The sequence below is a fragment of the Malaclemys terrapin genome, chromosome 10 (genome assembly GCF_027887155.1).
Source record: "Malaclemys terrapin pileata isolate rMalTer1 chromosome 10, rMalTer1.hap1, whole genome shotgun sequence".
NCBI classification, from domain to species: Eukaryota; Metazoa; Chordata; order Testudines; family Emydidae; genus Malaclemys; species Malaclemys terrapin.
Genome location: NC_071514.1, coordinates 33,026,317 through 33,054,228, shown reverse-complemented (window position 1 = coordinate 33,054,228; position 27,912 = coordinate 33,026,317). Strand labels below are relative to the sequence as shown.

At 41.5% G+C, this 27,912-nt stretch overlaps 1 protein-coding gene across 2 annotated transcripts in view; it reads left to right on the top strand.

The window, feature by feature from the left end:
- Positions 1 to 27,912, top strand: part of VPS13C (vacuolar protein sorting 13 homolog C) — a 209,898-nt gene that overhangs the window by 172,349 nt on the left and 9,637 nt on the right. The window contains exons 72-80 of one of the 2 annotated variants that reach the window (XM_054042705.1): positions 4,093 to 4,232; positions 4,677 to 4,758; positions 5,298 to 5,411; positions 5,976 to 6,051; positions 10,037 to 10,200; positions 15,845 to 15,890; positions 17,408 to 17,531; positions 18,375 to 18,489; positions 19,244 to 21,864. In XM_054042705.1, coding sequence (XP_053898680.1) covers positions 4,093 to 4,232; positions 4,677 to 4,758; positions 5,298 to 5,411; positions 5,976 to 6,051; positions 10,037 to 10,200; positions 15,845 to 15,890; positions 17,408 to 17,531; positions 18,375 to 18,489; positions 19,244 to 19,258 — 876 coding nt within the window. In that variant the 3' untranslated portion in view covers positions 19,259 to 21,864. Of the gene's footprint in view, positions 1 to 4,092; positions 4,233 to 4,676; positions 4,759 to 5,297; positions 5,412 to 5,975; positions 6,052 to 10,036; positions 10,201 to 15,844; positions 15,891 to 17,407; positions 17,532 to 18,374; positions 18,490 to 19,243; positions 21,865 to 27,912 lie in introns of those variants that run through there. The other variant, XM_054042704.1, reaches the window with a different exon arrangement.

The window sequence follows — 27,912 nt, the reverse complement described above, 5'->3', positions numbered from 1 at the left end:
TCTTTTGTTTACCTTTTTATTCCAGTCACAGTAAGGGAAGAAAGCTCACTGATGGTTGTAGTCTAGTTCTGCATCAACCTGTAGTATTCTTCCTCTGCAGTAATGAGTTAATTGCTTAGAGTAGTGTTTCCCAAACTTGGGACACCGCATGTGTAGGGAAAGCCCCTGGCAGGCCGGTTTGTTTACCTGCCCCGTCCGCAGGTTCGGCCGATCGCGGCTCCCACTGGCCGCGGTTCGCCACTCCAGGCCATTGGGAGCTGCTGGAAGCGGCATGGGCCAAGGGACATCCTGGCCGCCACTTCCAGCAGCTCCCGTTGGCATGGAGCGGCAAACCGTGGCCACTGGGAGCCGCGATCAGCCGAACCTGCGGACCCGGCAGGTAAACAAACCGGCCTGGCCCGCCAGGGGCTTTCCCTACACAAGCGGCATCCCAAGTTTGGGAAACACTGGCTTAGAGGAACCACAGCTTTTGTAAAGAATTACACTTTTGTTTTTTATAGTATTACAACCTCAAGTATTCAAAAATCATGAATCATGCCCCCCAGAATATAAATGGCTTAAAATTGTTACATTGAAAAAATAATAAAAGATCTTGATTTCTTCTTACTGGGCCTTATTTCTGAATCTTTAGGGTGTATTTGGGTTACATTCTAAGCTCTAGTTGTGCTTCCTCTTCTCTCCCTTCTCCCAAATTAAACTAGTGATTGTAACAATCACATAACTTCAGGACAGAGTTTAAAAAAACACTAAATATCATGAGGCCCACAATAAAATGGTGGAATTTGACTGTACTTTCATTAACTCTTTGGCGCTACTTGTGGAATTTGGTTATATACCTGTTGAATTTCATTGGAGATGGCTATGCTTTTTGGCCTTTTGGAGCTCTATCTTAAGGGTCTGTAATTTTGGGGAAGAAGGGCTGTTTTTTCTTTCCACCAACTAGCGTGGCAGGTCCAAGTATGCAAAAAACCTGGATGGTAGCGAGGCTCAGAAATTGACTAAGGTGAGCAGTTGGGGGGAGGGGGGAGGAAACAAAACCAAAACTTAAGCAAGGAGAGATACTAAGAAACCCCACAATAAGGTTGATGCAGTAAGCAGTTTCTCAATATAGTTGAGAGAATGAATATGGATAGAGAAGGCTCTCTGTTATGTTGCTCCCTGCTATGGTAGAGAAATTTTGAAGAGTCCCCCTACTTGCTAAACAGGTAGTTCTTCTTCGAGTGCTTCCTCATTTTGATTCCATTCTAGGTGTATGCACGCCCGCGTGCACAGTTGTCAGAGACTTTTGCCTTAGCGGTATCTGTAGGGTCGGCTGTGGTGCCCCCTTGAGTGCTGCGCTCATGCGTCAGTATATTAGGCGCCGGCGACCCTTCGCCCTCTCAGTTCCTTCTTACTGCTCATGACGGTTGGAGTGCCTCATCTTGCCTTTAGCAAGAGCATTAGTGGTTCTTCATAGTCCTTTGTTCTACCTAATCTGTGTATAGTTAATAGTAGTTAGTTAGCTAGTCTTTGTAGTGTTAAGTTAGAGTCCTGGCTGGCAAGGTCATTGGTCCAGTCACGATCACTACTTGCATATCGACATCAGGGAATTCAGGGCGGTGCACCTGGTCTGGCCTGCCAAGCCTTCCTACCTAATATACTGGGCAAAGTGGTTCAGGTCCTTATAGACAACAAGGCCGCTGTGTTCTATATCAACAAGCAAGGCAGATCCAGGTCGACAGCCCTCTGTCAAGAAGCCCTCAGGCTCTGGGACCTCTGTCTGCAGTACGGTATATGTCTCATTGCAGCGCACCTTCCAGGGGCCAAGAATGCCTTGGCAGATTGCCTCAGCAGAATCATCTTGTCTCGCCAGGTGGTCAGTTTAATCTTCTGTAAGTGGGGAACTCCCCAAGTGGACCTGTTCGTAACCAGACAGATTAGGAAATGACATGTCTTTTGATCGATGAGAGGCTTGGACAGGGGGCCCTTGTTGGATGCTTTTCTACTCCTGTGGTCGGGGGCTCTGATGTATGCCTTTCCTCCAGTGCTGTTGCTCCCCAGGGTCCTTATGAAGATCAAGCAGCACAGAGCAAAGGTGATCCTCATAGCATCAGCCTGGCTGTGCTAGCACTGGGACAGCACGCTGCTGGACCTTTCGGTGGCAACTCCGTTGCAGTTGCCTCTTGGGCCGGAGTTGCTGTCCCAAAATCACGGCAGTCTTCTGCCACCGAACCTGGCAGCGCTGCACCTGATGGTTTGGCTGTTGTGTGGTTGAATGAGTGGGACAGCAGTGCTTGGCAGAGGTTTAGCAGATCCTGTTGGGAAGTAGAAAGCCCTCTACCAGAGCGACCTACCTGGCTAAGTGGAAGCTGTTCACTTTTTGGACCTCAGAAAAAGGTGTCCAGTCTGAGCGGGCCTCGTTGCAGCTCATTCTGGAATACCTTCTGCATCTCAAGCTCCAGGGTTTGTCCCTTTCATCGATCAAGATCCATCTGGCAGCCATCTTGGCGTTCCATCCACTGCTCAAGGGCAGGTCAGTCTTCGGCCAGGACATGACTGCCAGATTCCTCAAGGTCCTTTAGCGCCTCTACCCGCACGTCAAGGATCCCGTTCCTTCGAGGGACTTGAACTTGGTGCTGTAATGGCTCACGGGGTCCCCTTTCAAGCCTTTGGCTTCCTGTTCTCTCCTTCTCTTGTCCTGGAAGATTGCGTTCCTGGTTGCGGTGACTTCGGCCCATCGAGTCTTGGAAATTCGGGCACTCACTTTGGAGCCGCCTTATACGGTTTTCTACAAGGACAATGGAAAGCGGAGACCACACCTGGCTTTCCTTCCCAAGATGGTGTCTCAATTTCATTCAAGCCAGGACATTTACTTAAGTCTACAAAATTGTTCATCACGGTGGCTGACAGGATGAAAGGACACCCTGTATCTGCCCAAACAATTTCTTCTTGGATCGCTGCCTGCATTCGCTTCTGCTACAATCAAGCGAAGGTGTTGCCCCTGGCGGTTGTCACTGCCCACTTGACCAGAGCACAGGCCACTTTGGCAGCCCAGGTACCTATCCAGGGCATCTGCATGGTGGCCACCTGGTCGTCTGTCCATACGTTTACGTCCCTCTACGCACTGACCCAGCAGGCCCGGGACGATGCTTGCTTTGGTAGGGCAGTACTGCAAGCCATGAAACTGTGAACTCTGAGCTCACCTCCCTAGATACTGCTTGAGAATGCTAGAATGGAATCGATGTGACCAAGCACTCGAAGAAGAAAAAACGGTTACCTTTCATAACTATTGTTCTTCGAGATGTGTTGCTCATGTCCATTCCATTACTCACCCTCCTATCTCTGTCGGAGCTGTCGGCAAGAAGGAACTGAGAGGGCATAAGGTTGGTGGTGCCTAATATACTGATGCGTGAGCACAGCACTCAAGGGGGCGCCACAAACAACCTTAAGGCAAAAGTTTCCGACAACTGTGCACGTGGGCGCGCGCACACCTAGAACGGAATGGACACGAGCAACACATCTCAAAGAACAACAGTTATGAAAGGTAACCATTGTTTGCCTGAAGAGACTCAGAACTGAGATCACATATTGCCAACACTGTGAAATGTGTAGTTCCAGAGAAGAATTCAGGATAGTTAAAATACAAGCCTTTTTTGCCAATACTAATTTCCATCAGGACCCAAATGAGTCACTTATATTCCACATTCTTTTCTGTCAGTGAACTTGATTGATGTCATCATGACTTATGAATAAACTTTGGCGTTATTCTCACGATTTTTATGAACAGAGGATTTTGTTTGCGTTTTACTGTGCTCTGTGCACATGGTAGAGCCCTGCAAATCCACAGATAGCCACAGATATCCACGAACCATGTTTCCAGCTTGCAGATGGATGCGGATCCAAATTTTGTATCCATGCATGGCTCTACACATGGGTGAATAAAAGAGCTATTAAGGGAACTTGATCACTATTTTTTAAGCGCATTGCAGGTGTAACTGTTAAAGTAGTGCAATTTTTAAAAACCAAGTCAAATATAAATAATTTACAAACATGATTGTTGGATTTCATATATACCTGTTGATTTCACTCGTTACAAATATTTTTGTCTTGTAGTTGCATTTGAGTCTGTCTTTGGGTTCAGGTGGAGAAGAATCAGATAAGGACAAAAAAGAAATGATCGCTATTCATTCGATCAACTTGCTATTGAAAAGTATTGGGGCTACTCTGACTGATGTGGATGATCTTATATTTAAGTAAGCTGATACTTCTGGCTAATGGATTTTGACTGTTAAATTTGTAAATAGAGTTAGTGAATTCTTGCAGGTATTTCAGTTCTTCAGCAGTAGTCAGTAAATGATTGGTCTGATTTAACGATTTAGAATGAATTTAATTGCTCTCTAACCAAGTAAGGTGACATGCATGTAAAGTATGTGTGTTATTTTTAAAAGCGGACTTGAGCTCCTCGTGGGAAGGAGATGAATGGGAAAGGAAGGGTATCTAATTGGTCTAAATCCTGGCACTGCATCTCTTGGTATCCTTTGCTCCCTACAAATGTATAAAGTAGTGCTCTAACTGCATTACTGAATAATGCACAATAGAAAGGTATAGGTTAGTTAAATACTCTAATACTAATCTCTAGTTACTAAGTCCATAAAAGATTTTTTTTCAGTTATTAAAAGTTCCTATTTGTCTTTCAGACTTGCTTTCTTTGAAATTAAGTATCAGTTTTACAGGAGAGACGAGCTAATAAGGAGAGTTGTTACACATTATAGTGAACAAGTAAGTTCATTCAGTGAATTCTACTTTTTAAATATATATTTTTAGGATAAATATACCTGCCTGGAATGTGAAGCTTTTGTGAAATAGTTTATTTGGGTATAAACTATTAATTTTACAAATCCATTGTTCATAGTCATTTTTGTGGCAAAGCATCTAAACCTGAATTACCTCTACTTCAAATGGATTTCAGTTTCAACAGTTCCTGCTTTTTCTTTTGCCCACCTATGTCAATACAGTACTAGACTCATCATCCACCATGACATTCTAATAGAGCTACTTGTACATGTGCCGCATCTTTTGTCATAGCCAGACCCTTTCACAATCACTCAAACAGAGCATACTTACTCCTGTGCCCATGTAGTGCTTTTATCCTGGTCTATAGCATTACGCAGTACTTCTGCTAAGCCACTGTTTTAATACCATCTTACTTGTGCTTGAAAGATTTAAAAAGCTATGTTATATAGATTTTTAATTCTAACTTGGGTGTAGTGTTAAACAAGAGCTGATATGTACTATGTCCACTTTTGTTCTTCATTTAGTTCTTGAAGCAGATGTATGTTCTTGTACTGGGTTTAGATGTCCTGGGAAATCCATTTGGCTTAATCAGAGGTTTGTCTGAGGGTGTTGAAGCTTTCTTCTATGAGCCTTTCCAGGTATGATTTCTTCTTTTAGGTCACTGTATTAGTCAGTTAACTATAGGTTGCTAAAAGTATTTTGGAACCTGATGAAGAATTGGGAAATTGTGACACTTGCTACTTGAAGAAATGTCTTGTTAAAGGGTATGTCTATACCACAATAGAAGATGCATAGGATGGCTGCGGTTGGCCCGGGTTAGCTAACTGTGCCTTGCTGGGCATGGGGGCTATGATATTGTAGTATAGATGTTTTGGCTCGGGATGGAACTCAGGTTCTGAGACCCTGCAAGGGGGGAGGATCTCAGAGCTTGGGCTCTAGCCCAAACTTAAACGTCTACACTGCTATTTTTAGCCCTGAAGCCTGAGTCCCGTGAGCCCCATCAGCTGACCTGGGCTCTGAGACTCAGTGCTATGGGTTTATCACCGTGTAGACATACCCTAAATGAACGGACATTTTCTAATGCACAGCAGTTGCCATTTGATTCTTGAAGAGCTGTAGGATGAAGAGAGGCTTTTCTCTCTCTCTCTCTCTCTCTCTCTCTCTCTCTCTGTATTTTAATTTGTAGTAAATTTCATCTTTAGGGGGCTGTTCAAGGACCTGAAGAATTTGCTGAGGGCTTTGTGATTGGTGTAAAGAGTCTTCTTGGTCACACAGTAGGTATGTATCATGTACCTTTGTCATTGACAAAAGTACTTATTAACCTAGTTCTTGTACTGTATGACCAAATGTCTTTGCAGAGTTTTTGCTATTTTAATTTGGTTGAGAAGCATTTTCAAAACACTAATCATGGGAATCATGGCAGAAGCTGTGCTAGAAAACACTGGCTGAAGAGATCTCTGAGCTATTAACAATTATTTTTCAGAATTCATGGAGGATGGGAGATATCACAGAGGACTGGAAAAGGGCAAATATAGTACCTACCTGTTTTAAAAAAAGGGAGTAAGGGAAATTATAGACCAGTCAGCTTAACTTTGGTACATGGAAAGATAATGGCGCAAATAGTCCAGCAAACTGTTCATAATCACCTAGACGATAATAAGCTGATAGTAGCAGTCAACATGGATTTGTCAAGAACAAATCCTGTCAAACCAACCTAATACTGTAACTCCTCACTTAACGTTGTAGTTATGTTCCTGAAAAATGCGACTGGCTCTGATAATTGTAACTTTTTTTAGTAAACAATTCTGATGGTGTAGAAGTCAAACCTCCCTTGCTGCAGTTTAAGCCACTTTACTTCGTGTTTTGTCCTTAGGGGTTAAGGAGAAGAATGTATCACCCTCCTTTTTATAACAACCTTTTACAAACCTATAACAACCTTCTGCCTCTTCTGAGAGAGCTTTGATGGGGAACCTTCTCTCCTGAAGATACTCAAAGACTTATGTCCCCCCTCAGTTTTCTCTTCTCCAGACTAAACAAACCCAATTTTTTCAATCTTTCCTCAAGGTCATATTTTCTAGACCTTATATCATTTTTGTTGCTCCCCCCAGCCTTTCTCCAATTTGTCTTCATCTTTCCCCAAGTTTGGTGTCCAGAACTGGACAGAATACTCCAGTTGAGGCCTTATCAGTGCTGAGTAAAGTGGAAGAATCACTTCTTGTGCCTTACTTACAACAGTCCTGCTAATACATCCCAGAATGAAGTTTGCTCTTTTTGAAACTGTTTTACATTGTTAACTCATATTTAGTTTGTGATCCATTTTAATAAAGTACTCTTTCCTAGGCAGTCATTTCCCATTCTGTATTTGTGCTGCTGATTATTCCTTCCTTATCATAGTACTTTTCATTTTCCTTATTGAATTTCATCCTTTTAATTCCAGACTATTTCTCCAGTTTGTCAAGATGATTTTGAATTATAATCTTGTCCTCCAAAGCACTTGCAACCTCTCCGAGCTTGGTATCGTACACAAACTTGATAAAAGTGTATTCTCTATGGCATTATCCAAATCGTTTATGAAGATATTGAATAGAACCTGACTCAGGACAGATACTTATGGGACCTCACTTGATATATCTTTCTAGCTTGACTATGAACCATTGATAATTACTCTGGAGTACAGTTTTCCAACCAGTTGTGCACCCACCTTACAGTAGGCTCATCTAGGCTATACTTCCGTGCTTTGTTTATGAGAAGGTCATGTGAGACAGTATGAAAAGCCTCACTAAAGTCAAGCTATGCCACATCTACTGCTTCTTCCCTATCCACCAACCTTGTTACCCTGTCAAAGAAGAATACTGTAACTCCCCATTTAACGTCCTCTCGCTTAATGTTGTTTCGATCTTACGTCCCTGCTCAATTACAGAACATGCTCCATTTAAAGTTGTGCAATGCTTAACTATAACGATGTTTGGGTGTCTGCTCTGTCCACAGCTGGCAGCCCCCCATCAGTTCCTCTATGCTCCCCACAGCGCCTGCTGCCCACGGTGATCAACTCTGGCTTGCGGCATTCAGGAGGGAGAGGGGAGGAGCGAGGACTCGGCGCGCTGGCTCCCCCTCCCTCCCCTGCCTCCCAAACGCCGCAAACCAGATGATTGCCTTGGGCAGGAGGCGGGGAGGGAGTGGGGAGCCTCTACGCTGAGTCCTCGCTCCTTCCCCCCTCCCTCCTGCCCCCAAAAGTCACAAGCCAGCTGATTGCCGCAGGCAGAAGGGAGGTGGGAGGGAGGAGTGAGGACACGGCGCACCTCCCCCCTCCCTCCCCTGCCTCCTGCCCAAGGCAATCATCTGGTTTGCGGTGTCTGGGAAGCAGGGAAGGGAGGAGGAGCCTGCACACCATGGCCTCACTCTTCCCCCCTCCCTCCTGCCCCCTAAACGCTGCAAGCCAGCTGATTGCTGCAGGCAGGAGACGGGAGGGAAGGGGGAGGAGCGAGGATGCGACATGCGGAGTAAAGGAGGAAGAGGAGAGGGAAAGAAGAGTGGGGTTCAGGCTTGGGGGAAGGGGTGGCGTGGGCGGGCCAAGGGTTGAGCCCCCTGCCCCTGGTACTTGCAGAGTAGGGGAAGCTGCCGCTGCTGCTGCGCAATGTGCTTCTCCTAGCCTACAACCTTCAGCCACCTTGCCTGCCTCATTGTCTCCAGTGCCAGTGGGCTGTGCCTGTGTGGGGTAAGGCGGGGGCACCTCCCAACTATAATACTGTACTGTATGGCAAAAAAAAAATCTTTCCCTGGAACCTAGCCCCCCATTTACATTCATTCTTATGGAGAAATTGGATTCTCTGAACATCGTTTCACTTCAAGTCTCTTTACTCAGCACTGATAAGGCCTCAACTGGAGTATTCTGTCCAGTTCTGGACACTAAACTTGGGGAAAGATGAAGACAAATTGGAGAAAGGCCGGGGGGAGCAACAAAAATGATATAAGGTCTAGAAAATATGACCTTGAGGAAAGATTGAAAAAATTGGGTTTGTTTAGTCTGGAGAAGAGAAAACTGAGGGGGGACATAAGTCTTTGAGTACCTTCAGGAGAGAAGGTTCCCCATCAAAGCCCTCTCAGAAGAGTCAGAAGGTTGTTATAGGTTTGTAAAAGGTTGTTATAAAAAGGAGGGTAATACATTCTTCTCCTTAACCCCTAAGGACAAAACACGAAGTAAAGGGGTTTAACTGCAGCAAGGGAGGCTTAGGCTAGACATTATGAAAAACTTTCTAACTATAAGGTTGGTTAAGCACTGATACATATTACCTAGGGTGGTGGTGGAATCTCTGTCATTGGAGGTTCTTAAGAATAAGACAAACACCTGTCAGGAATAATCATCTGGGTAATATTTAGTCCTGTCTCGGTGCAGTGGACTGGACTAGATGACCTATCAAAGTCCCTTCCAGTCCTGCAATTCTATGATTCTGTGCTAGGTGTTATAAAGTCTGCCACTCATTCTACACGAGCTTTGTTCATTTGCAGATTATTAATAGTAAACGCAATTAACTGAGAATTCCTAGTTTTCAGCATGATGGAGAAAAAGGCAGCTAATTTATGAAAATGTAGAATGCATTGTCAGTGCTGGGATGATAAACAAGTGATAAGTATTAGACTTTGAAGACATTTTTTGGAGACCATGAATAGTATATCCAAGATAAAAAGCAACAAAGAGTCCTGTGGCACCTTAAAGGCTAACAGATGTATTGGAGCATAAGCTTTCGTGGGTGAATACGTACATGCGTCTGACGAAGTGGGTATTCACCCACGAAAGCTTATGCTCCAATATATCTGTTAGTCTTTAAGGTGCCACAGGACTCTTTGTTGCTTTTTACAGATCCAGACTAACACAGCTACCCCTTCTGATACATATCCAAGATAGTAACCATTGCTTTGGCTAATTTATTAAAGCATCTATTTTAAATACTGTATCAGTTGTTGGAAAAATTCAGGTAAGAGGATGAAACCTGACTGTGCTAAAAATGTTTCAAGGCATGCCAGGTCTATATGAAATATTTGTCCTTTGCTACAATAAGTTTCATGCCTGTACACTGGAGCCTGTTGCTTGAAAGGTAATGTGGTATTCCATGTTTCTAGTGTGATGATTTTACTAAATGATCATATTAACTTTAGCACCAAAAGATTTCTCTGAATTGCATGCTGTTTAAATTGTACATTATGGTTTGTCCATTTTTAAATATTAAGAAGGAACCATGTGACTTAATCTCTCCTTGGCTGACAGGGGGTGCAGCTGGGGTGGTATCTCGGATCACTGGTTCAGTTGGAAAAGGCTTGGCTGCTATAACTATGGACAAAGAATACCAGCAAAAACGGAGAGAGGAGATGGGCCGCCAGCCAAAGGACTTTGGTGACAGTTTGGCCAAAGGAGGAAAAGGCTTTTTACGGGTATGAAATTCAAACTAAACCTACAGTGAACTGACAGTTGGGTCTGTGCTAGAAAATCATTATCTACATGTATGAAACAATTTAATGGTATCCTCCATATTCAGTTTAATGAACTAATAAAAGAAGCAGAAACTGAAGAAAAATAATTAGTCTATTTACATAGCATGGAGTTTTGGATGATATTGTAGGGTGATTTATTTTCTGTTTCTTCTAGAATCTACCTGGGAGTGTCATAAAAAGATTTTAAATTTTTAAAAAATATCAGAAGAGGAAGCATATGTAGACAAATTGCTTCAACATTTCTGAAATGTAATGTACTTAGATTCTGAAGTGTGTTCTGTTCCTGACAATGATACATGTATTTTGAAAAATAAGACACCTAATAGTATAGATATGTGACATGAGGCAGAACGGGGAGTGTGGAGAGTTAAAATCCAAGAGATAATATCTGGTCATAAGTAAGTGAAATTCTAGTTAACAGTAGTATTGTCCTGTAAGACCTAAGTATTACTGCTCATTATTATCAACTTCTGTAGATCTAACACAAATATGCTAAATGTTTCTGAAAGAATATCAGTTATAGTATTTATGAGCTGCTGTCTTTTTGTAGCTTGCTTTTGCAAAGTAGGAAGCTCATATCAAGGGTATTTTATTTTAAAAAATCTATCTTGATGGGTAAGTGTGAAGAACCGTGCAATTAATGTATTTTATAGATAATAGCTGTATCGGGAACAGAGAAGGAAGGAGGCTTCCACTCCTTTCCTTATTTGACTTCCCACTCTTTCACATAGGAGTAAAGCTGAAGGTAAAAAGGGAAGGACCAACTCGGGCCCCTTCCAACCACTTTAATCCCCTTCCCCCTGGCTAGGAAGTTTCTTGTGGCCTGAAACTTACTGGGTTTTAGATCTTTATCTCTGGAATCAGTAGTTCTTTCCTGAGTGATTGTCCCTATGTGTAGTGCCCTTCAGGTTGCACATGCTCACCATACAACAAACACTGTCAGTACAGGATTCTTCCCTTTGGATTCTGGGCAACACCAAGAATGTTCACCAAGGTGCTATCAGTGCTGGCAGGTTACTTCTGCTGACAAGGAGCGACAGTATTCTTTTACTTAGAGGATTGGCTCCTAAGGGACAATCTTACTGTGAAACGTAAGAAGCAGCTTCTAGATCTCTTTGACAGACTGAATTCAGGGTGAACCTGAAAAAGTCCACCCTAGAAGCCACAGTTGTGGATGAGGTTGAATGCTGTGACTGCCAGGATATATTTACCAGATGACCAGTTCCTCTCCATCAGTCTCATACAGTGAACCCCGATGACCCTCAGGATGTCCATACAATCCTGGCACTGTTGGATCATATAGCCACAAGCACCTATGTGATCCTGTTAGCTGAGCTTCATGTCCGATGTATGAAGGCTTGGTTACAGACTATGTATACCCTGGTTCAAGCATAGATTCAACCTGCTAGTCAGGGTTCCCCAGAGGTTCTTGTACTCTCTTACTTGATGGGAACCCAGACAAAAAAATGTGTGTGCGCATATCCATTATATGAATACCGTTCAACTCCCTGCTCCCAACAAAGACCTTGACCATGGATGCATCCCTCATCAGTTGGGGAGCACACATGGAGGGACAGGTATATAATATTACCTATAGAAATATTGTTATCTTATATTTACCTATCCCTCCATGTGTATATAATCTTGAGTTCTGTTGTAGGTTCTGGAGGAGAGTATTCCTCTACTGGCCACAGACCTTCTGTCTCATCTCCTTCAGTTTTTCTGTTTGTCCGGTCTCTTTCACACTTCCCCATGTTACCCCAGCTTCTTGTTTCAGTTTGACCCTTGGGGCTCCTCGTCCCTGAACTCCCTGTCAGAGTCCTGGTTACCCCACGCACTGGCTCCCAGTCTTCTTCACACCCATCTCCCTGTTTCTTCCTCCCTCCCCACCCTGGGCTCCTTGTCCAAACTGCCTTCTCCTTCTCTCCCGTACCCCACTTTGGTTCTTGTCCTCTCTGCATTGATTTAGGCTGCTGATTCTACGAAGTTACTTGGGCACTACGGAGGAGCACTGGAAGCACAGGAGAGAATCTCTCTTCTCTCAGTTCCTATGCCACACCATAGAGGCTCCTGGCAGTTGGGAGGAGCAATTCCAGTGGAGGTGCTTCTCAGGTCCTGCCTCCCTGTACTAGAACATACTCAATAGCTCTGTCAAGATGGTCTTGCCCAGTCAGCTGGGTAAATAGGACCTATGAGGAGACGTTGCATGGAAAGTACAGATGGACTCTTAAGAGAATTTAGCTGCCAGATTCTTTAAAAAAAATCTCTACTGAGCATGTGTGAACTGAGATTTTCAGGAAGGTAGTAATTTGGCCAAATGTGGGCTGTTTCTCATGGAAACCACAAAGGAAACAGATTGCCAACCCCAGGGTGTGACCCACCTGCCAAATTTCAAGTCCCTGCTTGCAAAGTGGCTCATTCACCTCAGGAGCCACCTCCTTGTGGCCAGGCATGGTGGCAGTCTCTGTGTATGGCACCCCCTGCCAATAGTCATTCGATCGTTGCGGTGGTCTCTCTCCCTGCAGCTTGGCCTTCTGGCCAGGTTATGCTTTAATCCACTCCTTCCAGGGTAACAGAGTCACACCCAGCGATAGACTTTACAGTGGGCCTTCCATCTGTCTTGGTGGTTGGAGGTTGTCACGAATCCACAGGATTGGTGCTACAGCCCCAGCTACATTGGTAGCTGGTACGGAAACCCTGGGATCTTGTAGCTGGCAGCCAAGGTCTTCTCCCTCAGACTCCTTGCTGCCTCCCTGGATCATATCCTACCTTTTTTATCCCCCAAAGAGAGACACTACAGATTGTCTCCCTGTAGCCCTTCCAAGCTGGGTTTTGGTATCAGTTAAGCTTTTTTGCTCTCTTCCTTGCAGATGCTGCTCGGTATGTTAATTGACCTCTCAGGCCCACATTAACCTCTTCAGGGTCTATGTGGGGTACACATACCCCTCATTGCTCCAAAGTACGGAGACACTACTAGAGCTTCTAAATTAAACAGTTATAAAAATATGTTTTAACATGGGCAAAAATATTTTCTCCTAGTCTTGTTTTCAGAGACAGCTGTAACATGTTGGCTAAAACTTTCCAAAAATGTTGAATATGAGTCAGAGACCTAGCATGTAAAACTTCAGCTGAAATTTTTCAGGTTCTGGCCAGGTTAGAAGGAAGTATTGGGGGAGCCTTAAGTACAGGCAGCACACTCAGCTCCACCTATCATTACATATGTAAATAAGTTACTAGTTGTATTCAGTTTTGGAAGAACTCACTCCCCAGGTGAACAATTGAAGAAGGCAGTGTCCACCTTTATTGTCTGTGACAGAAACAACTATAAGATGCAGTAAAGGGGCCCGTGTGCAAATTCAGATCACTGAACATTTGGTTCACCAGAGAAGAAAAGCAAGCTTCTAATCTGAAGTAACATGCAACAAAATGATTTTTTTAAAAAAATCTGTTAAAGGTCTGATGAGCATGGAACAAATTACCACAAAATAAACACTACGTTACCTACACGAGGTTTCTCTGAAATGGATGTACATGAGGTTTCTCTGGAATGGATGCTAAGTGCCAACGTGATCCATTTTATCTCAAGTGAGAAATTCTTCCTAGGAGATGAAAGGCCATGTTTACATCCCATGTCTGTTTTTAATGTGGGTTTTGATTCATACCGATCATCTTTATGCTAGAATTATTTGCTATGTGAAATGCAAATTAAGCACATTAGGAACTGCTAATAATTGATATTCAAAAGAAAAAAACATGTAATCTCCCCTACTTGCTCAGTAGTGTACATTGAGTGAAATGCTTTTTTTCTAATCTTGTTTACTGACAAATTAATAAAAGCCTGTTTGCTATTCTTGTACTGTACTGCCAATCTTAAGCATTAATCTTTTTAGTACTGCTGTGGTTGGGGTACTGCCTAATCCATTCATTGACAACTTTTGTTTACTTTATAAAACTATTCAGCATATTAGTGACCTTCTTTCCCAAAAGGCTTTACTGTACTTTGGATATTTCTGAAAGCACTCATTTAAGATTAGTCAAAGTATTGTTGCGATACGTGTTCAAGGCTTACCTAGGTGGATACTCAGGCTTGTCTACACTTACCGGTGATCTACGAGCGGCAATCGATACATTGGCGGTCAGTTTAGCGGGTCTAGTGAAGACCCGCTAAATCAACCGCAGATCGCTCCACAGACCATCCACTTCTGTATTCCACCAGATCGAGAAGAGAAAGGGGAGTCGATGGGAGAGCATCTTCTGTCAACATTGCCTAGTGTGGACCCTGTGGTAAGTAGATCTAGGCTATGTCAATTTGAGTTACACTATTCACATAACTCAAATTGCATACCTTAGATCAAATTTTCCTTGTAGTGTAGACAAGGCCTTAGTGGCAAGCCAGGACGTGACTCTACAGTGCACAAACCTGCTGCATACTAACTGGCCATGTGGAGTCTGATGTGGAGAGCTATTAGTTCATGGTAGCAAAGTGTGCTAGAAGTTCCCAAGTGCACTCTGGCTTAGAGAACTTCTAATGTGTGGTAGCAGAGTCTGCATGGCCAGTTAGTGCTTGGGAGGCTAGTATGCTGTAAATTTACATCCTGACTTGCAGCACACTCTCTATCTGTAGAGAAGCCATTATAACATGAATTCTAGAACTTAGGCTTAGTTAACTAGTTATTGTTGTGTCTTATAATATTGCTCACTTGTCTTTCTCAGCCAGGTAAGCTGTGATCCCTTTTTCATGAAACAAGCTATGCTTAGCTTGTCTCCTCAGTGAAAGCTGTCTCTCTCCACCCCAAGTTATCACCCAACAATCCATTCTTTATTTATAACCAGGATCCCATGTTAGTTGTTTTTCCTGTGTGTTCCTTCCTCATCGACTCTACAAGCTCTTCATTAGCATCAGGCTCATTATTGCAAATAGACTTCCATTGAAAGGCACTCAGTACACGATGACCAGCCAGAGAGATAAGTGTTTACTTCCTTCTGCCTGAATAGATCCTGTTTATCACCTCTGGTGACCTGTGTTAACTTATGTACCTTAATAACATAATTTTCAGTAAAGACACGTAACTCCTTAACTATCATTGTACATACATTTTGCAATTATTATGATGACCAGTAAGCTACTGGCTCTTGGTAGAGACCTCACATGCCCCCACTCTTTGGTGAATGATTACATAGGGGAACTCTGTAAACCGCTGTATATGCCCTCTGCCAATTGGCCCCAGTGGTCTGTTGGTCACATTCTGTGACATAGGCTGCAGAACAGCAATGGAATAGTAACTTAGCTGTTGTTTTGCACTACCAGTCAAGATTCTAGCATGGTATCTGGCAGGGATGGACTGTGTCCAGTTTACTAGTTCCCTGAGTCTTCTAATTATTCCATAGATGTTTTCTTTCATGATTATTGTGTCAACAGGAATTCATAATAAACAAAAATAAGCCTTAGGAAAAATCCCATTTGAACGCTTTGTCTAAATGTTAATTTTAAAACACAGCAGGAGAGACACCTAGTGGCTGAATCACGCTTCAACATTTCTGGCTTTCAAGTGCTGACTTAATTAAACTATCATTTTTCTTTCAGGGTATTGTTGGTGGTGTGACTGGAATAATCACTAAACCTGTAGAAGGTAGGCAAAAATTATTAGTAAACCTAAAGCCCATTTTTCAGAAGGCTAACACATTGTACTACTTATAACTTACTTTCTATTAAGAAATATTGACTTAAACATGATAGTACTTATTTAGATCTGAGCTCATTATTTTTGTGTTTCTGAACAAAAGTAACATTTTAAAAATAAAATGTCATTTGTAAAAAATAGTTTTGATTTCATATATTTTTACAGTTGTTACTAAAGGTTCTTGTGCAAATTCACATGCAGATTTTGACAGACCAGTTCACATAATATCATGTACAGCTGCATATGAATAAATTTAAAATGAAAACTTTCTCTGAACAGCAGCCATATAAATTTAAGATATTTTTGCTATTGGACGCTTTCAGTAGAGTTTCCTTTGTATCAGCAAATTAACTGTATAAAGCTAGAGCTTGAGTAACTATCTCTACCAGCAAAGTAGTAGAAAAATAGACCTTTATTCATTAAGGTATTTCACCCCATAGGTGGCACATGCGTGTGTGTGTGTGTGTGTGTGTACAATTAGATGTTGATTAATAGCACAGGTAGTATTTGTGTTGTTGTGTAAGTGACAGGGTAAAGAATAATTAGAGTGGGAGCCACACTAAACATAACATATGTTTTAACCACTTGGTCTGTTTCTGCTTTTTTTTTTCATTGTGAAGCTTAACTGGCTTGTGCTTAAACCTGACAGGTAGTTTTTTTTGTTTTAAGCCTGCTTCACTCTATCAATATGATGCATGGTAAAAAGAGTAAAAGAGATGAAAAAATAGGTGTAATTGCTTCTTTTAAAATCTGGCATTTAGATAAGGAATCAGGACACTCTCACAGATATACAATCCCAATTCCTTAAATGTTGACAGAAGAACCATCTAAATATAAGTCAGTTAATGGCACTAAATTTCACCTGATTTTTGCAGGTTGCTAATAAATGAACTGAATTGTTCTTCTCTTCTGAGCAGTGATTCTGTAAAAATGGTATAAAAAAACTAAACACTGTAGTTTGGTTATTTCTACTTGTGCATCATCACCAGTGCGAATGGTTTAGGAAGCTAAATTCTGACCTTAGTTGCATCTGTGTAAATCCATAGTCTTCACATTTTGCTCTTAATCAGACCTGGGAGGAACCTCATTGTCTTTAATGGAAGTCCACTGATGTAACTGGCTCTGATAATTGTAACTTATTTTAGTAAACAATTCTGATAGTGTAGAAGAAAGAAGAGTCCCATTCACCCTCTCTTAGCTGTGTTGGTTCTGTAGGGCTAATGAGATTTAAGGTGAACAGCTGCATCACCAAACACAGACTGGAGAGGTTCTGTACAGCAAAAGGTGTCATTAATACATAGTATTTTTTCTGAGCTGAACTGCATGTAACCAGCTATTTTGGAATGTTTCGTCTACAGAATTGTTCTAATTAAAGTTAAGTCTTCATAAAGCAGGAGGTGGATTAACTTTAGAATTTGGATCTTCTGCAAGGGTATGTAACTAATATTGTATTCCCTTTTCTGAAGGGGCTAAAAAGGAAGGTGCAGCTGGATTCTTCAAAGGAGTTGGGAAAGGGCTTGTAGGTGTTGTGGCCCGCCCGACAGGTGGCATCATAGATATGGCAAGCAGTACCTTCCAGGGAATTCAGAGGTAAAATGATGGGGTGGGAGTTCGTGATTGTCTGTTTACCAAATGTTCTCAGGTATGTGCAGTGTGTGATTAGAGATACAGTGGTAACATACGTTTGCTTGCCATTTGATGTGATTAAAGTACAAGATGCATAGGAGGTCTGAGAGTGTACCATGGTGATGCTCTGTTAGGTGCCAGGTGAAGGAAGAGTGCTACAACCACCTGAGACTGATGCTATTACAGGATAACTTAATATACTACAGTGTCATATGGAGGTTATAAATCAGCTCCAGGCAAACATGAATAATAAAATGAAAGTCCTATATTATGGTGTACCAACTGAAAGTCCATACAAGAATGTAGAAACTAAATAAAAACATAGAACACTTAGTAATTAAAAACGTTATTTTTCAGCTCCTGAATGCTCACAGACATCTCTCACTTTACCCTTCTGTAGAACCTAGACCACTGCAATGACTGTCAGTGGGACTTGTAATCCTAAATCATTTATGCGCTTCTGAAAGTGCAACTGAAAAACTCTTTCTTAAGCTATAGAAGAGTCTATAATTATTTTAGAGTTGGGAAGAAACTTCTCCCATAGGCATGTAGTTTCATAATTATCTGGCTGATGCAGGATGGCGATGTTACAGATTGCCATGAGACACAAAGTATTTGTATAATTCATGGCTAGCTAGCAAGTATGAGCAGGATCTCTCAAGGTTTGAGGGGATGAATTTTAAATAACTTCTGTGCTGACTAAACTAATGTAAAAAAAAATAAAAGAAATGCAAGTAACAAACAATTTTGGTGCAAACTGAAGTCTGTAGTAGTTCTGAATACATTGAAATTGTTGGTCTTTGACAGGGTGGCAGAATCAACTGAAGAGGTTTCTAATCTCCGTCCTCCACGTCTCATTCATGAAGATGGCATTATCCGGCCATATGACAGGGGTGAAGCTGAGGGTTATGATTTATTTCAGGTAGGAGTTGCATTGTTAACTTAGGTACAGCCTACATTTTCTAACCATTGAAGAGCTTGCCTATCTATTACCATCCAATGCACGCTTTAGTCACAATGAAGAACTAACATATTTGCTATGCAGAGTAAATCCGATTACTGCACAGCCTTTCAATATTCTGTTTTACCAATTGCTTATCTCCTCATTTTGTGTTAAATATTTCACTATGACCCTCGCTTAAAAAAGGGGGGTGAAGATATTTTAGCATTTGAGGGACAGTCTTGTGGGACAATATTTAGGTGGTTAATCCTGTTACTTACGTTTCCCATGTTTTCAATCTGTATTTTTAATGGTAGTGTGCTAAAAGCTACATAACGCATATGATGGTCTAGTCTGGTTGACCACCTGCATGGTGTTAGACATTGGTGCCATATTGACAATGAATGCTATTTCTCATATGCAGGGGAATTTTAATCCAGTTAATTTTGAGTAAATGCAACAAGACAGGAAACAGGAGAAGCACTTTAAGAACACGCTGGCTGAGATTTCAAATATAATTTAGCTGAAGTATTGGTTATGATAAAAAAATAAAAAATACTGGAACAAAATAACTAATTTAAAATGTTTACTTCTAAGTTAAGACTGAAACTTGCATCTTAATTATTGATGATTGCATTTATTTCCTGTAGATATCAACTATTGTTTATGATCTCTCTGCATGGGTTTCTAATATTTCTCTCTCTCTCTCTCTCTCTCTCCCCCCTTGCATACGTAGCAAGAACTGGAATAATGGAGTAAACATTTTCCATACTTTTTCATGATTTCCTTCATGGGCCTTTAAGAATTTAGATTAAGGGCATGAGTCCATAAAAAAACTCAAAATATTCATTGACTTCTATTAGAACCTCTATGTAGCAGTTGAATGGCACTTTAAATTATCCAATTCATAGTAAGAACAAAATAATTTACCTGTTATGGTCCAAAGGGTAACACGGGAAGGTAGTACACACTAACATGAAATCATTTCCTCTTGCCTGTTTTTTAATGATGCTGGGCCTTACTTCTGAGCTCTGAATGGCAAGTGTTTAATAAAGTGGTCACTAAAGAAATATTCATGGTAGTGTAGACAATAAAATGCTCATTGGCTAGTCAGCATTCTCTGGAGGGTATTTATATAGTGATCTTGCTTAAAAATGCCAAGAAAAGAAAGTAAGCATGGCTACTGAAAATGAATAAAAAATTTGCTCCTGTCTATGAAAATGCTTTTGCAATTTCATAAGTCAGTTATATAAAATTTGAAAATATATCAACTAAAATGCTTCTATTCGTGGTTTAAATAAGCTGCTATAGGTCTGCCCTTGACACTTCTGACTAGCCACATGACTCCATGTTTATAATGAAAAATGAGTAATCTTCTATATAACATGTTCTTCCAATCAAGGAACAGAAGGCTTGGTTGACTCGGCCCTTTGCCCCAAATAAACCTTTTGTATTTCATTTTATGCGATGCATATACATACTATTACACAACATTTAAAACTGTAATCCCTAGTATGTAAATGCCAACTTTTTTAAAGTGAGTGAAGCCACAAGTCTCTCCTTGATGTGTGACATTTCATATTAGGGAAACCAATAATGAATCTTACTAGCAACAAAATGTCTGTTCTATGTTTTATGCATATACGCTGTTGACAAAAAATTTTACTGGCTTCAAACATTTGTCTTAAACATTATTAATAAGATTGTGATCAGTACTCAACACTTCTTTTTTGGAGTTGTTGTGGTGCTTGAGTGCATCTCTGTGCACTAGCATGAATTTTTTTCAGTTCCCCTCTCAAAAATTCTTAATATTAAATAGTTGCAGCCTTTTGTAAAGCAACACTGTCTTAAACTTAGAGTTCAAAAGCAAATTTTTTAAAAATTCATCCATTTGTCATACCATATTAAATAAAAATAGAAATGTTAGTTCTAGGTGTGTGCTTGTCACTCTATTGCTTAAAAACACTTTTCAGTGCAATGTTAGACTTCCTGATCTGTTATATGGGGCAAATGCTTTTGGTACATGAAAAGGAAAGATGTCGCACAATTAACGTTGGAAATTGGCTGCTATACATATACATAGCCTCTAAGTTTTGTATGTTTAACCTAATTTTTGTGGATTAGAGTTTGATAATATTATTAAAAATAAATATTCCTGTACATAGTTTTCCATATTGAATTTTCTTTCTGTCAGAAGCCAGGAAATGCTAAGGTTGCTGTGAAACAGCTCTCTCCACCACCCCCCTCAATGCTGTTGCTGTACCTGTACATTTGAGAAATTAGGGTGGTAGTGTAGCATAGCCCACATGATCTGTTTTAATGATCAAACAAATACAGAGGGAGCCTTCAAAGAAAATAGGACATTTAGTAAAGGAGTCTTAGCCTTTAAACTAAATCACCCTTTTCTCATAAAAAGCTTGCACTTGTCAAAACACTGAATAATAACTCAATCTGAGTCCTAATTTTGAATTTTCTTGAACTAAATTTGTCAGAACCTTACAGTTAGTGAAACATAGATGTTTTATTTCATATTCCTGGGGGGGATTCTGCACCACTGCGCATGTGCAGAATTCATGTCCCCCTGCAGATTTCCCTGTTCCCGCAGAAAACAGATTATGTTGGGGAGGTGCTGCAATTACATCTTTTGCACACCAGGGGCTGCTGTGGTGTCAGAGTGGGCAGCCAGCTCAGGGCCAGAGCAGCCAGCTGCAGAGAGGGAGGGGGGCAGCCACTGCCCCATCATAGTATCCTGTCCTGGTGCCAGGTGGGGAGACAAGGGATATGGGAGGGATGGACAGTGTGGGGCAGACAGGGCTGCTGCGGGGGGCGGTTACATAGGCATTCAGATGAGCTAGTGGGGGGGAACAGACTGGGTGGGGGCACGGGAGCTAGTGGGGTGAAAACATTGAGTCAGGCTGAATGGGAGTGGGGGTGCAGGAACACATGGGATGGCATAGGGGAATGCAAGGACACATGACGAGGGAGGAGGAGTGGCTGAGTGGGGGTGCAGGGACACATGGAGATGGGTGGGAAGGGGAGTGCAGGGACACACAGGGACTGGAGCAGACCCAACAAACCTTCAGGTTCACTGCCAGGCTCCTGGCCAGGAATTACTTGTCTCTCCCTCAGCTCCTCTGTTACCCCTGACTCCCCCAAGCCTTTGCACTACTACTGTGGGGTACAGGAAATAGGTTTCTGTCTTTGAGTAATAATTCAATTAAACTACAAGTTCTGTATTAATATGCCAAGTAAGAAATCTGTTTGCCAAAAACCATTTCTTGAATCTTTTTTGTTTTCTGTATTGTTAGACATACTTGCTGACAGGTATTTTGAAATAAATTACCAAAATAATTGAAACTGGTGTAATTATATTGTGGTATTTTAACAAATAAGATATGCAGAATTTTCAAAAGTTTACAATATTGTGTACAACGTTTTTATTTTTTTGGTGCAGAATTCCACCAGGAATAATTTAAATGTAATTCTCATGGTTTTTTCCCTTCTGAATTGGCCAGAGTATAAGCTTAAGAAAACAATTATTTTTAGTTGTAAATGAGTTACTGTAGTGTAAACTTGTCTCAGTCTTTGTTTCTTTCGTTCTGTTGCATTTGGTAGCTTCCAATACTCAGTCTTGCACCACTGACATATTCAACTTTCTTCCTCTCTGCCACTGGTCATTCATGCTGCCATGAAGTCCTGCTGCCACTTTACCACGACAGCATTTCCAGGCTGTTTTCTTCCTGCTTCTGAAATCCTTTTTTAACACATCATGTCTGAAACACTGACTCGCCTCATCTTGTTGAGTAATTCAATTAAAGTTCTTCAGTGAAAACCTAAACTGCTCTCTGGACCAGGTGGATACCTTTTCTCAGATCCCATCACTAGGATTCGTTTGCCTTCTGCAACAAATTTAGCCTTCTCATTGTCACTTGATTGACCTTCTCAAATTTTATCTCCCTCTCACCACCCCATTCTTGTGTATCTGCTGCCTTCCTCACCCCCTTCACTCTTCCTAATGTGAATGCCTAGCTACTAATTCTTTTTCCCCACTTATTACCATTTCTTTTCCCCTGTATCTGGAACTCACTTCCTTACCAAGTCCACCATGCGTCCACCATCTCCTGCTTGAAGTCCCTGCTTAAAATGCAGTCTTCAACAAGGCCTATAAAATTTAGGATGCCCCTCTAACATTAAATATAAGTTTCAAAAATAATTAAGACAAAGGCTTGGAACCTTGAGGAAGAATGCCTTACTCTCTCAAACTACCAGGTGGTGGTGTTTTGTTCTGTCTTAAAGCTAGATTATGCATGAAAGGCACTTGGTTGAATTGGGTGCTGCAGACTGCCATCCCAGAAAAACTTTGACTGTGAGGAAGTAACAATGCTTCTTGGATTGTAATCTCTGGAACACCCTACAGTAGAGTGTCCATAGCTGACCAGCTCAGGGTTAGTGCAGAAGGTTGGAATAGACTCATTTACTCACCAACAAGTCTTGGGATAGCGTGTGCCATTAGTTGTCTTGGCCGTCTATAGCCCAGAATATAAAAACTGCAGTTGTGACTGACTGCTGCATCATGACACTAGTGAGGAGTTGTTTTACTCTGTTCCCCACAACTTCTGCAACTCCACACAGAAGTCACTTTCAGTCTAATCCATATGTAGGGAGGGCAGTGGCTTTATCTGTTTTATTTGTCTAAGGGCTTATAATGGTGCTTTACAAAGAAGGTAGAGAACCTCTTGATAAAGCGAGCTAACTTTTCATATTTAATAAATAGTTAACACTTTATGCAATTATAAGAATGTGAAATAATTTGCATGGGATGGTGACCTCTACTGGAGCGTGTACATGTACAAAATGATCTGTTCAAACTGGAGAAATGGTCTGAGATAAATAGGATGAAATTCAATAAGGATAAATGCAATGTACTCCACTTAGGAAGGAACGATCAGTTGTACACATACAAAATGGGAAATGACTGCCTAGGAAGGATCTGGGGGTCATAGTGGATCACAAGCTAAATATGAGTCAACAGTGTAACGCTATTGCAAAAAAAGCAATCATCATTGTGGGATGTATTAGCAGGAGTATTGTAAACAAGACATGAGAAGTAATTCTTCTGCTCTACTCTGTGCTGATTAGGCCTCAACTGGAGTATTGTGAACAGTTCTGGGCACCACATTTCAGGAAAGATGTGGACAAATTGGAGAAAGTCCAGAGAAGAGCAACAAAAATGATTAAAGGTCTAGAAAACATTACCTCTTAGGGAACATTGAAAAAATTGGGTTTGTTTATTCTGGAGAAGAGAAGCCTGAGAGGGGACATAACAGTTTTCAAGTACATACAAGGTTGTTGCAAGGAGGAAGGAGAAAACTTATTGTTCTTAACCTCTGAGGATAGGAAAAGAAGCAATGGGCTTAAATTGAAGCAAGGGCGGTTTAGGTTGTATATTAGGAAAAACTTCCTAACTGTCAGGGTGGTTAAGCACTGGAATAAATTGCCTAGGGAGGTTGTGGAATCTCCATCATTGGGGATTTTTAAGAGCAGGTTGGACAAACACCTGTCAGGGATGGTCTAGATAATAGTTAGTCCTGCCTTGAGTTCAGGAGACTGGACTAGATGACCTCTCGAGGTCCCTTCCAGTTCTATGATTCTATGATTGTTCTTCTTTATTAGCTGGAGTGATTTTAGTGGATGTCCAGTTCAGCCCTAAATGCATCTAGTGACAGTTATTCCCCAATTCCCTTTGGTAGTAGATCTTGCAAAAAAAATTTCTTTTTTTTGTATCTTTTAATTCATTTTATCAAAAACATTATCAGAGGTCCTAGAAACTGCTTGTTTATCAAAACCCTTTTTAAATAAAAATGTCTGTCTTGTAATTGTTCTATCAAAAAACATGACTGAAAAATGTTGACAAACTGAAAAATGGTTGCCTTTTAAAATGACAGTAAATATAATTTCCTTGAAAATAAATTTTCACATTTAGAACAAGATGCCAGGTAGAGCTGGTCAATTGTTTAATACTGCAATTATCCTAAGATTTAACTGGGTATTTCAGTATGGCAGGCTGAAGTCAAGGATTATGCGATTATCACTGGGGACAGAGAAGTTCCAAAGTTTCATGTAGACACACTTAACCTACTTTCTAATTTAAAAGCTAAACTTGGACCTATTCAGTCTTGTATTGTAAGAGAGTTGAAAATGACTGTCCATAAATGGTTATTGAAAGAGCAGTAAGTTGGACATGGAGGTAAGGGATCCAAGACCTCCCCTCTGTCCCTCTCCCCCAAAAGGATGTTCCTCTAGAAAAGTGTAGGAGCTCTTGAGAATGAAATGCTGCATTCTCAGACTTTCCAGCTACATTTGTTGGTTTGTTTATTGATTTATTAATAGCAGTGTGTTCAAAATTGTTAAAAGAAACAGGAAATGGCATTGACTTGAATTTATAGATGGTGGTTTTATTTTGAAATATAGTTGTCATCTCTGTATCTTTAACTGACTTTAATTTTTTTAAAGACAGCTAAGCTAGTAAAATAGCAGCAAGATAACCATCTAGCCTACTGCACATAAAAGTGTAAGTTGAAGTTTTTATTTAAGGCTGAGCCCTTTTCAGCATTTTAAGCTTGTTTAAGAAGGAAATTGAAGAGGATTCTCATGTCTCAGGCTGAAATTCCCAAAGATGTTTGAGTTTCTTCAAAAAGGACTTTAATTGTTCAGCCAAAGAAGAAAAAAAGAAGATAATCTTTTATGGCCAAATGTAGGAGCAGGTTTCCATTTCCAGTTTGAGATGTGCTGTCTTTCACAATCAGCCGTTGAATATGCACACCTAACTTTAGGATTTGGAATGAAGCTGGCAAAATGTTTTTTTGCTCCAATTATTCAAAGTAGTAAAACAACCATGCTTCAGATGTATAGGAAGTCCATTACCTAGGTTGAAGGTTATATATTTTAGAATTCATACATTGCCTTCATTCTCCAACTTGGAGGGATGTGAAGAATTTTCCTGGATCAACAGTTGAACGTGAAGCTCCTGCTTTCTCGTTTCTTTGACATTGCATTTCTTTGGCATTGCATATTTTAGAATATCAGAAGTCTGGTTTGAAAGTGTGTCATAACATGAACCTGCAATAGATTAGAAACTTGTTTGTAATGATTTGTGGTGACTGAAAGAAATGGATATTGGATTTTAAAAGATTTATTGGAGTGTCTTGGTATTGAAACCCACTCCAAAGGTGCACAGAGTCCATATATCTTTAAACACTGAAATTTTAATCTATTTTAACTGAATTGAAAGATTATGTATATTGCAATGTATAATATGTTTTAAGTTGCTTGGAAAGATTTTTTTAAATATGTGAAAATGAAGAGCAAACCTAAATAAGTGTTGAAACCTGTTTTAATGGACTTGGTATTGATGTGAACCATGATCACTCTGAGACCTTTCCATGTATTTTACTTGAGCTAAACAGGAATTGTGGCCTACACAGTAGAATAAAGAAAGAAAGAAGCAAAGTTAAGCTTAACTTTTATTGTTCTTGATAGATATACATTAATATAGTGAGTATTTGTTTAAGAAGTATACAGAATTAAAAATTTAGCTTTAAAAGGGGTATTACTAAAGAAAAATGGATCCAAATTCTTTCACCCTTTCTTCCATTGAATGTCATTCAGGTTCATGAATAGCTTACTGATTTAAGTGGGACAACTGACAAAATTATGCTACTATTCAGCATGAGTAAGGGTATTGGAACTTGACCCAAAGAAAATTAAGTAACATTGGTAGCAATGAGGAGCTAAAAGTATTCATGTTAATCAGTTATATAATTAAGTAAGGTTTGGATTATCTTGATAGCAGAAGGATAGGCACTAGCTGTATTCTTATCCAAGGCAAAGCCATTTTGCATCCCTCTTAGCAAAGTGTAGGGAGCCAGGGTGGCTGCCCTCCGAACCTGAGGGTAAAGGGCCTTTCCCTCAGCCTGAGTGGGCGGGGCCAGCCCAAGCTCGCTCCACCCCCCCCGGAAGGGGAGGGGTGGAACAGGAAGTATAAATGGCGGGGCCCTTAGCTCTGTTAGAGCAGCACCAGGGAGGGAGGCAGACGCAGACCGCAGGCTGCTCCCTTCAGACCCTGCTGCCACGCCAGGGGAGGCCCTGGACCAGCGGAGACCTCACCTGGAGGACGGACTGGGGCTGCCAGGACTGCCCGCTGCCGAGTACCCAGAGGAACTGGAGGAGCCGGAGGGAGAGCTGGAGCCGCCAGCAGCCGAGTACCCAGAGGAGCTGGGGGAGCCTGAGCCTGAGGGGGAGCTGGAGCTGCCAACAGCGGACTACCCCGACGCACCGGCGGGACCAGAGGGATTCGGACAAGCAATCGGGTAGGAAGTAGCCCAGGGACAGAGCTGCACAGTGGTGAGTCTGTATTGCGGAAGGACCCCGCTGATCCAGTGGCGGGACCCTCGTCTTGCCACTGTCAGGGCCCTGGGCTGGAACGCAGTGGTGTAGGGTGGGCCTGCGTTCCCCTACCCGGCTGAGCCACGCTGGAACCTTCGCCGGCACTCCCCTGCCTGAGGGGTGCGCTACTGACTTTTGCCGGCGCTCCCCTGCCTGAGGGGCGCGCTACTGACTTTTGCCGGCGCTCCCCTGCCTGAGGGGCGCGCTACTGACCTTTGCCGGCGCTCCCCTGCCTGAGGGGCGCGCTACAGACTCTGGCTGGCGGCCGCCCCACCGCTAATTCCCCGCTGACGGAGGTGTGACCCAGACCGGCCAGTGACCTCGTAGCTCCCCACCACCCCCTAGCGGGTAGGTGGGCCGACGCCGATCACACAAAGGATGCATGGTTTTCATTACTCCTTTCATTACCCCCACATAGTTGCATCAGTTTCACACATGATGACAGTGCATGCTGCATTCTAACAGGCAGTGTAGGGAGTTGGGTTAATTTAGAAAAAAACTAGCATGCATTGATTTGCTTTATCTTGCTCATTTTATTAATTAAAAATATTATTTCTTAGAAGTGTTATATGTATTCTACAAAGACTTCAGACAGTAATGTAAAATTTCTTCAATTCTAGATGGCTAAATACAGATGCATAATTATAGTAATGTTTAACAGTGCCTTGACAATATTGAGCTGAAATCTTATTAAACATTTATTCGAAAATATATTTCAAATACTCTTGTGTATTGAAATCTCTTGTGTTTAGCAATGAAGTGTGAAGTTGGTTTTGTGAACTTAGAAAGTAGGGATGTTGTTTTTGTTACAGTTGCTATTGCCAAAACTTAATCCAAACCCATCCAAGTATGATAAATCATATAAATCATAAAATAAATGATGCAGGATTCATGCCTCATGGTGTACTACATTTGTAACGGATATGGTCTAAATTTGAATATTAGTGACACAATCTCCCA